The sequence below is a fragment of the Anser anser genome (assembly GCF_964211835.1).
Source record: "Anser anser genome assembly, chromosome: 19".
Lineage (NCBI taxonomy): Eukaryota > Metazoa > Chordata > Aves > Anseriformes > Anatidae > Anser > Anser anser.
The window spans coordinates 9,366,516-9,383,086 of record NC_139740.1 but is presented as its reverse complement, the minus strand read 5'-3'; the positions used below and the strand labels follow the sequence as shown (position 1 = coordinate 9,383,086).

The 16,571-nt window shown below is 38.6% G+C and overlaps 1 protein-coding gene across 3 annotated transcripts in view; it reads left to right on the top strand.

The window, feature by feature from the left end:
- CA10 (carbonic anhydrase 10) overlaps positions 1 to 16,255 on the top strand; it is a 202,014-nt gene extending 185,759 nt beyond the window's left edge. For all 3 annotated transcript variants that reach the window (XM_083805255.1, XM_083805254.1, XM_083805256.1), the window contains 5 exons: positions 3,856 to 3,951; positions 4,416 to 4,488; positions 11,595 to 11,749; positions 14,097 to 14,271; positions 15,051 to 16,255. In XM_083805255.1, the coding sequence (XP_083661381.1) occupies positions 3,856 to 3,951; positions 4,416 to 4,488; positions 11,595 to 11,749; positions 14,097 to 14,271; positions 15,051 to 15,073 (522 nt within the window). In that variant the 3' untranslated portion in view covers positions 15,074 to 16,255. The remainder of the gene's footprint in view (positions 1 to 3,855; positions 3,952 to 4,415; positions 4,489 to 11,594; positions 11,750 to 14,096; positions 14,272 to 15,050) is intronic.
- Positions 16,256 to 16,571: the final 316 nt, after the last annotated feature.

Sequence of the window (16,571 nt, the reverse complement as noted above, 5' to 3'; positions counted from 1 at the left end):
AGCAAAACTAGTACCATGCAAACAATACGAGTACTATGAGTGCAGGGCTAATCTTCAGCAAAGTACAGGCAAAGAAGAGGTTATTACCCTTCCAAACACACATACATGTGTGTTGAGAAAGGGAGGTAGATTTTTCCCCACAGCAGCCAGAGCATTAGCCATAGAATCAGCCTCTGTTATTTTGCCCCAGAGATGCCCACGGGGCTGAGCAGTGCACGCTCAGTAATTAACCCTACCGTACTGTAGCCAGCTCCTGCTGACATTCCCAGCACCGCCAATATCAGCTGTCTAAAAAAGTGCTGCGTCTGCTCCTGGTCCAGTGCGCATTTTTGGGTGATGGAACAAGGGCACATTCTGGATTTTCATCGGCTAAAATGAGAGTAATTAATCTTAATTCTCTACTCCCTGAAAAATAGAACTTCTATTGCTTGAGGAAAACAAAGAGCTATAAGTTGTTCTGTGGCAAATTAATCTTAAAGGGGGAATCTTCCAAAGAAAATCAATAGCTTATAACAAGATTTTTTATTGTGTTTGAGCCTTGAAACTCAAGGCAGAACAAAAGGGGACTTTTAGTATTGCAAGTTCGCTCTTGTTGTGTTTTGTTTTTAATACAATGTCATCATTTGGAAAAGGGAGATTTTCCACATACAACCAATTTTAGTTGTGTGGTTTCACATTCATAGAAAAAGCTAATAATATTTAATGCAGACTGCAAGATTATAGGTATTTCAGGCAGTTTAGAAGAAATTATTCTGGAATGAAAGAATTTAATAGGGAATTATATTTTAATCCTGCATACAGTATTCTGTATCTAAGATACTTCCATTCATTTGTACCTTTTTAAAGTAGTCTGTTCCTCCATGTGAGAAACTTTGAAAATTGTCTCCTTGCATCAGCAATCTTGTTTCACTCTTTTTTTTTTTAATTAAAAAAACTAATGAACTTAACCACGGTGCCATGGAAACAGCTTTAAAATTGATTCAGGTGCATGGAGGAAGGATACAACTAACATAAAGCATGTGACAGTTCTCAGAAGAAAAGAAGTCTTCATTCAGCACTAGATGCTTTGAGAAACAACAATGCTTAGCGAGGGGAGACGATCTCAAACTGTAGTGAAATCAGGTTTCTCAAATACACTCTCCAAAACTGTTCAGAACCAATCTGAGGTGTGATAAGGAGAGGTGGAGTGGGGCAGACACATACAGACCTGCAGGAATGGAAAAATTGATATGAAAACCACTTGCAGCACTAGTAAAGAATGACAAAGTTCTCCGACAAGTATTTTCCTTGTAAAGACAGTGCAGCGTACGGCGGAGAGATCACTGTGGGATCTGCAAAGGAAATAACTACTCTAATTTCTAATTGTTACAAGTGTGTTAACTCATTCCCACAACCACCTATGGACTGCCTGCAGCCTGCATGCCAGCTTTGCACAGACTGAGCGGTGTCTTGCTGATGTTGAGAGAGGTCTCCACTGGAGCCAGGGCACTGCTGCACTCCGTACTGCTGATTGCAGCGCTAAGCGTCCTCCTAGAACTGCACCACGTGTTAGAGTCCTTGCCGTGGGTCTGAGACACGTATCCTGTATGTGGCATATATACACTAGGAATTGTATTTGCATAAGTCCCATCAGTAAAAATGAGAGCTTGACATCGACTCTGGGCTTCTAAGGGTAGAAGAAGAATGTGGTCCTTCCTTTTACCCATTCCTGCACTAAACATTTCGGTTTGTTAGATAAGCTTGGTTTATCTAATCCATTGTTATTCTGGAACTTTGTACAGAAGCAATTCAAGTCTAAAGCAGACTTCATCCCTTATTTCCCCAGTAATTCACAAGAGAGTCTGCAATGTCTCTGTGCTGTACAGTAAATGCTGTAATTCTTCACAAGACCTTTAGAAAACTTACTGCATTCGTCCTGCTTCCTAGCTGTCAGAATTTAGTAATGACTTCATTGGCTACTTTGACATTTTACTTTTTGGTCCATTTTGGTTTGTTTGCCTTAAAAAATGCCTACTGTGTGATTTGTAAAAAGGTCGACCAACAGTTCCCAATCCAATGAGGGCAGAAGTAACCAAAATTAACACATGCTAGCAGTAATCTCGACCCTTACCTTATTTTTTTTTGTCTGAGCCATTAGTTGTAAATAATAAAACTATGTGCCAAAGATCTGATCTTATTAATACAAATACTCTCTTTTCTTTCAGAATTTCCACTGCTCATTTTGCATCAGCGCCCAAGCACTAAAACTGCATTATTGAGGGATTGGAACAGGGGGCAAGCAAGGCTTGGGGGATTTTTACATTAGGAAATCCTTCCTATAAGATCTGATTCTGAGTAACTTGCATATAACATATGAAAAGTACATTTTACAGTCAGGGCAGAGCGTAGGAAGTAGAACTGTCTGAATACTCCTAGAGTTCGCAGGCATCGTTTTTTTCTCAACTTGTTATAGACTGAGATAATAATGGTGTAGGTTACAAATAACTTGGGATGCTGTTATCATTCTGATCACTGCTAGCATACATGATGGTGAACATATCCGGATAGCAAGGCTTTGTCTTTGTTATTTGAATGTACATTGCAGATTATATAGGGAAGTCATTCTTGTAGAGAGAACTCATTGCAGTTGTATTTTGCTTTACAGTAGTGATGCTCCAGATATCACATTCATCCAAAAGGCAAAATCACCAGTGCTGTCACTAGACAACATTTCAGTGGGTTTGGGTTTTGTGGTGTTTTTTTGTTGTTGATTGGTTGGATGGAGGAAGGAGTTTCTTCCTCATTACAAACATGGAAAGCCCTATATGATAAAATTCCTTTGCTGCAAGCATTAGTCTTTGTCCATTTATTTAGTTAAAATGACTACCAGATATAAATCAAATTGAGTCTACAGATTTCATTGGACCAACTTTAGGTTTACACCAGTAGATGGAAAATGCACCTGATTTTTAAATACGTGCATCAGGCTGCTGCGATTCTGAATGAACAGAACAATGACCTTTCTTTTCTAATGGACATCTGAAAACTAGATAATGTATCTGCAGGCTAAGGAAAGCTAAATAGTCTTCCAATTTCTTAGAAGTATTTATCTGCCTCACATGAGTTCATTAAAATTGTTCATCTCAAAAAAAAAGCTACTAATTGCAACATAAACTGTAACTGTTTCCAGTGGTCTCAGAAAAAATGAAAACAGCATTGTTCTGGGTAATGTATTTCTACTCAGAGAGAGATATGAACTATACCTTCATAAATTAAAATACATGTTCTGATGAGTTCCAGCAAATTATAAAACTAGCAAGCAGAAGGAAAGCTGTAGGAGCTAAGGAGAACCTGGTTAACAATAATACAGTAAGCACCTAACTGTAGGAGCTTTTGTAACCAAGTTTGTAAAATCTGGAGCCAATGAATATTAGTATTTTGAATTCTGCAAGTACTGCTTTAAACAGTTCCAACCCTGCATCCCATATGTTTCTACAAATATATCAACCCCTGACTCCCCTGTGTTTGGCTTCAGGCTGAAAAGTACGGATTACTTGATGCCTATGGCAAGTGCTGTTGCAATGGGGAAATGATGTCAACCCCTGCAGTGCAATTCATAACTTGATGTGGGTAAATTCACTTTCTGGCAATTTAGAAGAAAACATGTTGGTGCTGTGCCAGTTGAAGCCAGATGGTAACTGAAATTATTAAAATCATGCATGCTGCAAATCTCTGAAAAATTGCACTGTTACAAAATATCCTGAACGCTGATAGGATCCTAATACAAACCAAGTGGTGTACATAAAGTATTTGCAAACAGTGTACGGAATGATTTACTACTGTTTAATTGTAATATTTCCCTCCTCTGTTTTCTAGGTTCAACTAATCCACTACAACCATGAGCTGTACACAAATGTCACAGAAGCTGCAAAGAGTCCTAATGGGTTGGTGGTAGTTTCCATATTTATGAAAGTAAGTATTTAACGTTATCAACACCTACAGTAGGCGATGTACTTTTCCCACAAACTGCAAATCTAGGACCTGGACTCCTCGTTACATTACTGCTGTACCTGGGGGGCTCCGATCTAGAATACGGAGACAGCATCACCCTAGGAACTGAACACACAATCCCTGCTCAAAAGCACTTACAAAGTAACATAAGGAAAATGAAAAGGGATAAGGGATAACATTTAAAGAAAGAAAGAAAAAACTAGTATCATAAACATCATTTGTAACAGTTTAGTGGCTCTGACTAAAGTTACTGACTCCACAAGTTGGTATTCCTTTATGAAGCATGAGATGAATTATATAATTAAAAGTAAGCATCTCCTAGTAGACTGGGGTCCTGGGATGGAAGAAGGGGACGAAGTACAGCTACATTTGCAGAAAAGGCATGTTTCTCTGAAGGTTTTGACACTGTACGTTCTCTTCTACAGGTATCTGAATCATCAAATCCATTTCTAAATCGTATGCTTAACAGAGACACTATAACAAGAATAACGTATAAAAGTAAGTCTTTTCATTTACGTTGGCTAACAGCTATATGCTTTTAGTGTCAAATAACATATTTAGTGATCCACTGAAGTAAGAGACGCTTCATTATGGGAAAAAGTCACAAAGCTTTTATCACCAGTGACTCTGTGATAAACTTGTGAACTTGAAGAAATCTAAGGTCATCAGTTCATGGAGTGAATTTTGAACTTCAAAGCCTATTTTATGTTTGAACAAGCAATAAAGTAATGAAATTTATTAACAAATTTATTAACAAATATATATATACACTACACTCAATACTCAGGACAAACTGCTTACTGTTAGCAGCAGAAGTAACATGCAGAACAACATGGATTATTTCAAATCAAATTATGTCAAGATGCTGCATCATTACCTATTTTAACATGCAACTGTGGATTTAATACTCATTAACGCTTTCATTTTGTTCAGAAAAATGTCATCTCTATTTAACTATTGCTGCATATAATGGATATATAAAGAGGTCATCAACATAGCATATATATTTGTTGTATTCACATTTAGAAAGCCTTCAACTGATAATGCTCAATAATTCCATGTTAGTATATTAAATGTGGAAAACTGGAGCTTAAATGTCAGTGAAAATTAGGGTAATTTAGAGAAAGTCATGAAAAATACATAGATCTCAACGGAACAAATTAAACCTTTTCTCCTGAAAACCTTATTCCCTTTGTCAAATATTCACTTGAATTCCAAGCAGCCATTAAGTTAATAAGCTAAATGATACAGTAAAAGTACACAGCAAAATAAGCAAATAAAAATATTATGTAAGTCTGCCATGTCTACAAAGAGTAGGACAGAGTTGTTCATAACTAGAATTAGACTGGATATCAGGACGGCAGGATTTAGTTCCCAGCTCTATCAGTCTATACGCAGTTTACGTCTTCATATCTGAACCTCCAGAGAACTCAAAAAAGTCCATTTAATTTCCACAAAAGTCCCTGAATTCGACATGATGGAAATGTTTGGATAGGTTTCTGTACACCTCCCTCAAGTATGCAGTTGGGTTTCTTTGCCTGGACTCTATCTTTTCCTTTTCCTGCAAAGCTAAGATTACAGTCCCACAATGTTTACATAAAGAAAAAATTATGCATTAGAGACCTATGTAAAGTGAAAGCACAGAATTTTACCCACTAATTCCTGAGCAAAAGAACAGTAGAAAGACCGAATCTTGCCTCACGATACAGAACTTGAGAAACGGAGCAAATCCAACCCATTCTGAAGTTCCACGCCCTCTACTATAAACACACATTTCTTCCCATTTAATTTTATCTAATTTCATCTTCCATTTAACAAACCTGGGTACATCTTTGTGAAAATAAGAGGCTGCTATTATGATAAAGCTCTTTTCTCCACAATACCTACAGGAAAGAATGTGACAGAGGATTCTCCTGAGAACGTTTTTTCCAGATTGTTGCAGCTGCGTGAAGTGTTTTCTTCTCTGCATAGAAGCAGCAGGAGATTAGCCCAGAGTTTAGACCACCAGTCTTGATTCCTTACAAAAACACCGCAATACTGTTCTGTAAGAGCTTCTTGCCTGACATCACTGCTGCAGGGAGGGACAGGAAAAACCATGGTTAAGGCTGTAAGTGCTTTTTCAGGCTCTTACACTCCCTAATTATGTATTCCCGGCTTTTTTCTGTGGACCAGCCAGAAGATCTGACAGTGAACCTCTGAGAAAGCTATTTTCCCCATGTGCACACACAGAGACCTGCCAGGTCTTACACACTGAGCAAGAGAAGACTCCTGCCTCATCTTTCCCATCACAGCAACCCCATCTCACTCATCTACATGGTCACCACAGCTTTTCTTGTGCTCCTGGGCCACGTGTGCTCTAAGAGCCAGCCTGCAGAACAAAGACTGGACAACTTATGGTGGTTCAGAGCAGAGGAGAGGCCACAGGCATGGATATGAAACACCACAGAGCTGGAAGGAACCAGCAGCACCTTTCCTTTGCTGCATGAATGAGTGTGCAACCACCATCCCCACGAGCAGGCAAGCACATCTCTCCCACTGCAAAATATTTTCTTTTTGCACTGCATTTGTAAGCAGACGCACCTTCACTCCGGGACTGACTGCATCCTAACAGCTTTCCTTGGTTGTTTTGTCTCTCTAAAAGAAAATGCAATTCCAATCACACAATTTTGGTTTGCTAAATTTCATATTGAGATGAATGCATAACAGATTGCTAAATCAAAGTGTACTGGAACTGCTCTAATTCCTAACCACTTATCACTAACAGGCGTGTCTTAAATTGAAAACTTTGGTGGATACAACAGACACCCCATTCTGCAGAGCACTGGGTTACTTACTGTAGTAACAAGTATTGACCGGGAACTTTTTAGTGCAAATTGGGAACATAAGAGTGTTATCAAAAGTAATTTTGCAGTTGTCTTGTGTGATGGATTATAGCATCATTGCTGAAAACTAATTTTACTTCTTACAGCGCAAGGATTTCTGTTCTGCTTTTAGCAGCTGGAGGTGTTTAGGTTGTGTTTTAGGGGTGCACTCCTGAAGGCAATACTCAGCAGGCTCAATAAGGGTGTGGAGAAAATGATAAGCAGAGAATAGTTTTAGAGTCAGGATAGTTAATAACATAACTAAAGTTGCGTGGTTTTTGCTGATTTTTTTTTCTTTTAAAATAACAGCAAAAAATGAGGATCTATGCTGCATGAAATTTCCATGGGCAATGTAGATTGAAAGGGGAATTTCTACTCTCAGATAATTAATGGTTACAGTGAGGTAAAGTGGACCCCAAGGAACTTTTAAGCAGGTTTCAAATGCTTATTTTATTCTGTGATCACACCACTTTGAAGTAGTTGAAACAAGGATTCTTTCAAACAGACTTTGCTCAGAAGCTATATGAGTCTCTCTAAAGAAAACCTGCTTTAATATTCTACTTCAAGTGTGATATTGGAGGGGATAAGTTACCTTTCTTTCAGAACAGCTACGCCCAGCGTTTGCTTACCACTAAAAAGTAGTAACAATTTATCTTCCCCCAACTCTGCATTGAAATTTGGGCTTATCATTCTCCATCAGAATACTCACACATACCCAGCTAGGCAGGAGAGCTCTAAAATTTTGAATTTCCTCAAATTTAATCTTTAGCCATTTTATAGATAACAAGCGAACAGCATTCCAATTTTAACAGATTATTCTGAAAAAGCTTAAGATCCAGATATCTGGAGATATGACTCCTAATTTCTCAAGGTTCACGTTTCAGCAGGTTGCCAGAAGGACTGAGCTCCTGCAGCTCCTGTCACAAGCAGTAAAAGCTCGGCTGTCTCAAACCAGGCCCCAGGAGACCAACCTTGGGCATTCAAGGGAGTCGCTGCTACTCTCAGCCTGGGTCTGCGCGACTTGCGCAGGCTGGTAAATGGAGAGACTCTGATGCAGAGTTAAATAACTGAGGATCTCTACATACCTTACCCTTTATTCTATTTAGTGTCCCATTTTGAATTATCGTATGAACTTAGAAATCAAATAGGGAATATATTAGCTGAATGACAGAAACCCCAGAAGTACTGGTGTTTTAAAGAGAACACACGTTTTTGCTATGAAAGCAAACCCCACACACCTGTTACAAATCTAAGGATAAAAGAGGATTTCTATTATTTGCTAAGAAAGTTGTCAGAGGCGTTTATATAAATGAAATTGAAATCTAATGAAATGTAGTTTTTATAAAGAAGAGTTCGTGAGTTCAGGAATCACCCCAAGGCACAAGCAGATCAAGATAAACAGTGTGGGCTGTGGAGAGGAATGATGCTGAGAATCTAGTAAAGGCTGAGCAGGTTTAGTAAAGGAAGTTTATTACTGACAAGCTATCACCCACTGTTTTCAACCATCTTGAACACAAACTTGCAGGAAATATCATCAAAAAAGACAACACACTGAAGTGTTGCAGCCTAGTATTAACAGAACCCCCAAGTTCTGCTTCAGTTCCAGTACAGGATTTTTTTTTTTTATTAAGTTGTTGGGAAAGGAAAAGAGCAGAGCTCTTCATGTGAAAAGCGATAACCAAATGTTTGTTCTGTAAACTTTTCGGGCCATTCCCATGGAGTTTTCTGACTTTCACTGGGAATATAACCCACATACAGGGATGAATGAGTACCATTTCTACTTAGCCAAACTCATTTCATTCACATCCATTTTCCTTTTTCCTTAAGTGATACTTTCTCCTTCAGTTTTCCTTTAATTATGCCTGGTAGATTTTGACACCTAGTATAATCCACTGACTCTCCTTAAACACACTCCAAGTGAACACAGAGGCAATTAATCAGATTTGATGCAGCTCCACTGGTGGGGAAGATGGCTAACACAAGGAGCGCAGTACATTTTGCAGGTCCTCAGCATGCAAGCAAGGTAAACTAGCAGCTGATCCAAAAATCAGTAAGGCAGAGACAACCACCTCTCCTCATCTTCAGAGCACTGGCATACATTGGACTTGCCTGAATGAGCAGGACCACCATGCCCCACACTGCTCCCATGCTATTACCTACCATATTCCACCCCAGAGTGCTATGATATTCTGAGAATGACTAAACACACTAAATCTACAGGCTAAAGTTAGAAGCCCCCATCAAAATACTCAATTACATTTTCCATTAATGCTCTGCAAGGCAACTCCAAAATCCCCATGATTACCTGCACTAATGCCAGCAGTAAATCTGCTTCTGTACCTTGCTTTTTGGTAAGTAGACCTATTGCTAATAATCTGTGCACTTTTCTGAATACAAATTAGTCAACTAGAATGTAACGTGCACCAAAAATACATATCATCAATCTGCATTAATCTTTAGTTAGCTTTCCATCCCCATGTAAATATTTCAGGGCAAATTGTACCTTACTTAAATCATTTTAGTCCAACTGAAGTCAATATGGATATGACAAAGCAGATTTGGTTCTTAGAGTTTGAAACTATCTATTCAGACTGACTCCGTGCCATTTGGAGTTAACACACCAGTCTCCGTGGCTCATAAATAATGAACAGGATGTTCGTGTGCAGAAGGGAAAGAAGTGTGATGACTCATTGAAAACAGGCACTGGCTTGAAAAAATGCATTCATTCTCTTCTCATGTAATTCTAGAAAAATTACTGCTGCAGTGCAAATAATGTTTTAGGACACAGGTGTATTCAGTCATCTCTAGCTGTTAAAATTTAACAGCATTTTGGCTCTGCAGAACCATAGCAATAGTTTTGTACTTCCATCTGGAAAATTTCGGGTTTAAAACCAGACTTGATAACCAAGGCCATGGAGCAGTAAAGGCTAAGCACGTTAACAAAGGTGCCAGTCACCTGTAAGACACAGCCAGTACTTTCCCCTTTACTTGGGCATCCAGCTATACGGCATGGCAACTATCTTGAAGCGCAGGAAGGTGGCAGAGGGCCATACTGCTAATAAACATGAAAGGACGTGCCTAGACTATCTTTCCTAAAATAACGAATGCATTTTAAATACAGAATAGCTGTAAGGCACTGGCCAACATAATGCAAATACTACACTCTCACCTTGACACTTGAACTGATGCTGTAGTCACTAATACTTATACCCTGGAAGGCTGCAGCATGTCGACCACACTATGTCAAAATAAAAATAAAGAAGTCACATTTGTTTTGCCTCTGTACTTGGATTTTTCTTTTGCCCAATGCAGTAGAGTCCTTTGTGTTCCTCCATTAGATAGTTTGAGACAAGCATTTTGCTCATCTAAGCTTTGTCCTTCAGCTATATGTTAAATTCCAGTTAAATTTCTATTTTATTTCTTCATTCTTACAAGCTTCTCCTTGATCATCCATATTTCTTTCCTTGCTTCCATTTACAATCTTCTTTTCCCAATAGCCAAGGAATTGTTTATCAGCTTTTTTTTTTTAATGAAAAATAAAAACTGTTTAAATCTACAGTGACTAGCACATGAAGAATACCAGTGAATCCAGCAGAAATGCCTGAGTTATTGACACTGACTGAAAATATGGACTTGAAACATTTCTCTTTAGTTTAAGCAGTAATCTATTTCATTTTTACATCCTTGTCTTCAATTAAAATCAGTGCCAATTTCTCTTGTGTCTTGAAAGGGGAACTGCCTAAAAAGGCAGCCTTCCTTGCCCACATCTTAGTGCTCATTCTGCAAATAAGCCATATTGAACACTACATGCAAGTGAAAGCAGGCAGAGATTGCACAGCATTACTACCTGTAACCAGCCCAGATTTCTCTGAGAGGCACGATGGCAGTAGCATATCAGAAGTTAAACGTGTTTCTTCCCGAGTATTTCCTATTAAGGAACTCCTACAGGTGAAGATTTGGCAGGAAAATCTGAGATCCAACTTTGATAGCACTGCCAAAAATATTATAGGCCAGCATTACACAAGGGAAATAACGTCCATAGCATAAAAAAGACTGAGGAATTTTGATGATTTAACAGATAAATCCCTATCTTGTTTTATTTTGGTAGGTGCCCACAGAGTGAATTCTGTTGCAGAGGGATACCTCATTAATTCCCCGAGTGGCTTATGAAAGAAGCAGGGCCCCTAGTAAGCTGCTTTCCAGCATACTTTTCCACCCTGATTTTAGCATTCCGAGTGAGCTAGCACCGCATCCGCCCCCCACCGTGCACATGAAAGGCAACCAGACTTCATTGAACATCATTATTATCATGCATTAACTTCAACTTCCTCCTGTGGCAGAAAGGCAATGAAGTTTTAACACTCCTGGCCTTCCCAAGGCCTTGCTGAACAAAAATTGTAAAGCACTCCAAAGTATGGTAAGTCTTCTCCAAAGACTGCTGCATCTAAATCAATAACTTTGAGAAGGATTTAACTCCAGTTCCTAAAGGAGGTTCAGAGTTACACTGAATGCTTGCATGAAACTCCCACAGAGGGTGTGCTGGGCATCTAAGAGTACAATCCAACCCAAGCAGGATGAAAGAATTCGTGGGACTTGTTCTTGTCCAATCTGCTGGAGCACTCAGAAACGTGTTTCATGTATCAGTAAACTGATGATGATATTTTGAAGTAAGAATTGTAAATACCTTTTCCTCCCTCCTCCAATCTATTATTTTATCTTTATTTTCCTCCCTCTATTCTCCAGATGATGCATACTTACTACAGGGGCTTAATATTGAGGAACTTTATCCAGAGACCTCTAGTTTCATTACATACGATGGGTCAATGACAATTCCACCCTGCTATGAAACAGCAAGTTGGATAATAATGAACAAACCTGTCTACATAACAAGGATGCAGGTAAAAAATTACTTGATCTAGTCTAGGTACAAAGAACATTTTAAACATATATCTATGCCTTTATACATAAAATTAGATTCAACCCTTTGCTGCATGGATCTCTGCTTGCAACTTCTACAGATTACAAAAGCAAAGAAGAGTCTTTTGGCAAATAAAAATCTTAACTATTTAAAGCTACCTGAATATCTATACAACAACCCACTTTGAGGTGGGCCCTACTTTCAGTGAGGGTTCGAACCAAACGGTCTCCTGATAAGTTACAGTTCTGTGAATGGGGATTCTAAAACAAACAGAGCAGTGTTGTACAAAAATAACTGACGTTATGAAGGGTAACCTGGACTATTCTAAGGTCAGAAAGAAACACCCAAATCATGAGTGACAGTTGTGTTTACACATGTCAATAGCATGTTGATGTGACAGAGATCCAATACATGGGGCTGTCTTGAAAAAATCACTCAGCCACTGTTTCCTAGTACAGAATAAGACAGCAGGATAGAAATTGCAAGTATCTGCAGAAAAGCCAGATTGACAAATTGAAGACCCTAGCAGAAAGGGGACAAAAAATTATGCAAAAGGAATACAATTCATTTCATAGTCAAAATTACGCTGCTGAGGAAACACACTAGTGGAAAAGCCATGAAGACTGCATTTCTGTATGACTCGCTCACAATCCAGGGCCTAACATCAGAAAACCACCAAATCAGCACCAATTCCACTCTGCCCTGGAGCTTCCATCAACAAGTTGCCTGCAGAATGGTGAGCTGAGCTGAAGTCTGTTTCTCTTACATACTAGAATCCTGAAGGAACCGTTGAACCAAAATCTGCATGTCCCAAGCTCACAGGAGATGAAACCTGGCCTGAGAAGTGAAGTGAGGGAAAATAAAAGAACTACATGTTACATTTAGATTTAAAGTATTAACACTGTAAATAAGATGCCTTTACGAAGTCCAAGAGATGTTTTATCATTGTGATATTCTTTCTGCCCAGTTCTGTCTAGATGCAGAGAAAGCACTTCCTTTTCTAAATGAGTAATTTGGAAGAATAACATGGTTGAACAAAGACAGACCCATGCTGTGCATTCTGAACTTTTCCAACAGGGAACCTGAACAATTTCCTACGTGAAACATTTTTAGTTACAACATTACTGTACAAAACAGTATTTCTGGAGCCTACACCAGTGTCTCTGGAGTATAACCTCATGACACTTGATCCTTGTCACGGTTTACTGGTTAGTCACATCTCCAACGTTAGTGCTGCAAACTGATTTCATGGAATACTTACTAATTACATTGTGTACTCAGACTGAAAAGCTAATTCACAGCTCAAGTTTTCCCTGCAAGCTGCTAAAGATTATCAGTACATAAAATGAAGCTACCGGATTTCTTCATGTAAGCATATTTTATTTTTTTTTAGTTACCACCTAGAGGAAAGCATCAACTTGCTACCTCTTAAATATTCCAATTATACATGGATATAAAAAATATATTTAATATTTTTAACCAAAATTTTTTTAAACAAATTGCAGGGGGAATTATTTATGTTTTTTTTTTTTTCTAGTTTCCTACACAAAGTATGAAAGGGTTTGCCTTGAACCAATGAACGTGCTTATGGTACAGGTGCACCATGTGTACAACAACCATTGCTGTCTGCTTGTAGTTTGCATTTACCGCGGCTGGGCAACCTGGAAATCCTGGGTGATCCCCTAATTCCCTCTCTACTGATCTGTGAAACCATCTCAAAAGAAAGCCAGAGTCCACTAGAAAAACTGTATAGGTATCCCACAGACTATCAAAATACACCTGTGTCAATGGAGAGAGGATCTGTTTTTTAACATCATTAATTTCAGGACCTCAGCAACATGACTGTCAGTTACCCTGTCCACCCTGACTGGATGTATGGCCATACACAGCCCTTGAGCATCATCACCCAAAACTGTGTCTTCTCAACTGGAAGCTACACTAATAGCTACAGAACTTTTAGGAAATTCTCTTGTCATTCATCAAGTTCATTTTCTCTGCACCAGCTGCTACCATCCAGCACTCTGGATAGCAGAGCATGGATAGCATCCAGTACCCTATTCCATTTGTTTCCTGCTCAGCAAAGGACACCTCATACCGTTTTCATTTACTCCACACAAAACTAGCTACTTCTGTTTAAAATGGGGCTTAGAAACAGAGGACCGCAGAAGGAAGTTTTACTTCGAGTTGACTCTTTCAGCCCACCTCTGACTACAAATCACTGAAACTGTTTAACTTGGATTTATTAAGTAGCTGATTTAATAGTGTTGTATGTTGTTTACTTACAGGAAAGAGCAGCACTAAAAATCCTTGTTTTGTATTTTGTATAGATGCATTCTTTACGACTGCTAAGCCAGAATCAGCCATCACAGATATTTCTGAGCATGAGCGACAATTTCAGACCAGTCCAGCCTCTCAACAATCGATGTATCCGAACCAATATCAACTTTAGTTTACAGGGAAAAGATTGCCCAAACAATAGAGCACAGAAACTACAGTATAGAGGTATGTTCCACCTCCAGAATAATCCTTTCTATGCTCACACTGCAAAATCCAAGTGCGTAACAAAACGTACAGATAAACACAAATGAAACTCCAGATCTTGTGGGACTAGCGGTATGAGTCAAACATTGCATATTTGACATTGAAGAGGAAATTTGCCCAGAAACATCCAGGAAAAGCCATGACAAAAAGCAGCTGGGGACATCTGGTATTTTTCAAGAGCAGATGAGACAGGCCTTCAGCTTTCTAGCCTGATTTTAAAGTCTTCTCACCTTACAAAGAGCATTTTGTTCTGTTAGCCACTTGGAAAGAAAACAGGGGATGAGCTAGTCTTGCTGCCAACTGATCACAGACAAAAGAATAAATTTCCCTTTGGAGGTGTACCCCCATAATGCACACCCAGATTGGAAAGTTTTGTATTACACAGTGGACACTAAACAAATGAACTAACTCAGTCACCTGCTGGTAATGCCTTACGCTGCCACAGCTGGGAGCTCTCAATTGAGTATCCTATACATCTTTTAGCCTGTGCACGTACACTTTTATTACTTTCAATAAAAGTGTAAAAGTTCCTTTTTGCCAATAACTGAACGGCTGGTGACTGAGTTGCAGTGCTGCAGAGAAACCATCATTCAGATGCAACACTTTTCCAAGAAAAGGAGGAAAACAAGTCTCCTGGCTTTTTCTGGATCTGTTTAATTTCTAAAAGAGCATTAAATCTAGCCAGTTTCATATGTAGGGTTTATTAAAGCATAACTGTTTTTGTTTCTCTTTCCTTTCAGTAAATGAATGGCTCCTCAAGTAAGACAGAGCAGGCAGAACCCATAACCTCAGTGGAATGCTACTACTGTGAATTGACATAATCTAGAATGCACCCAACCTCACTCTCTCTTTGGGTTCACGGCAGCATGTGGAAGCATGCTGTAGGAAAAAAGCTGCCATGTTGGAAACTCAACTAAAAATTCATTCATATGATCGGTGGTAATTTTAAAAAAAGTAAAAAGACAATATTACAGTAAATGTGATTACAATTTTGATACAGTTTTCCTGAACTAATTTAGCTTCACAAAAAAAAAAAAAAAAAAAAGACTTTTCAGCCTTTGTATATATGAAATTCTTCCTCCTTTCCCCTCTCCCTCAAAATAAAAGAAAAAAGAAAAAAGGTGGCTCGGTGCAGCATCAAAGTGGAGTTGTGTTCTGTGTGCCAAGTAATCCTTGGAAAGCTCTCATTATTTCACAGTCATTAATGGATACTGACAAGACAGAACAAGAAGACTGTAGAGGAAACTTATTTCTAGATTATGATCCTTCTGTTCATTTAATTAAAAAGGGACAGACTTTGAGAGATAAGTATTGTAAATATATCACTGCAGAATATAAAGGAAATTGAAATATTTCCCTCTTTGTCACATATCTGTAGTAGGATTTGCCAAAATCAGAATTGATCCATTTTCTGTTTCTTGTTTTACAACAGGTCATACGTTGTGTTGGTTACTATTAACAACTCAATAAATGTGTTTAACAAATTAATTTAGTAAACTTGCTTTGGTTTATTTTCTTTCTGAAATAAGCCTCTAAATAATTGTGGCTGCACTGTTTGTGAATTTGTTTCTCTTTATTTTTTTTAAAAAAAGAACTTCATTTATTTGTTTGCAGCCAAGTGAAGTTAGTTAATGGCAATCGCAAATGCAGTTAAAGCCAGCATTACTTTGACTGTGCTGTATGGTCCATCATTAAGAGGTGCCAGGCCAGGCTCAAAAGCAGATTGCAGAAGAAACATCTCAGTTTCAAATTGCCATTTTCCCTGTTCAGTCCATTATTGAGACAAATTCAACCCTGTAAATTGGTAGCGGAAAGGAATATATTTTCTTTACAGATAAAGCAGGAGCTGACCAAGTAAAAGGGAATGCCTTTTTTCTTGTTTATAATGGTCATTCACTGTGTTTGGTTACTGTCAAGAACTCAATAAATGTGTTTAACAAGTTCACATAACGCATGTTTGGCCTTCTTGCACATTAAGAAGTTTTGAATTGTTTATTTCTCTGGAGAGTGGGCAGACCTCATCATGCTATCCAGGTCCTAACACTCACTTTGCAACACGTGATGACAGTAGAAGTTCGCAGAAAAGATGAAGAAGCTAAAAAAGACCAAGCAGGGACTACGAAGTATTCGTACAAAATTGAAAAATACGTACTATGAGAAGTTTGAGGGGACTGGACGCTGTAAAGAACTTGGAGGCCCAGTCTGTGTTGCAGCTTTAACATGCCCAAACATACTATTTCATCTTTGGCCAAAGAGAACAG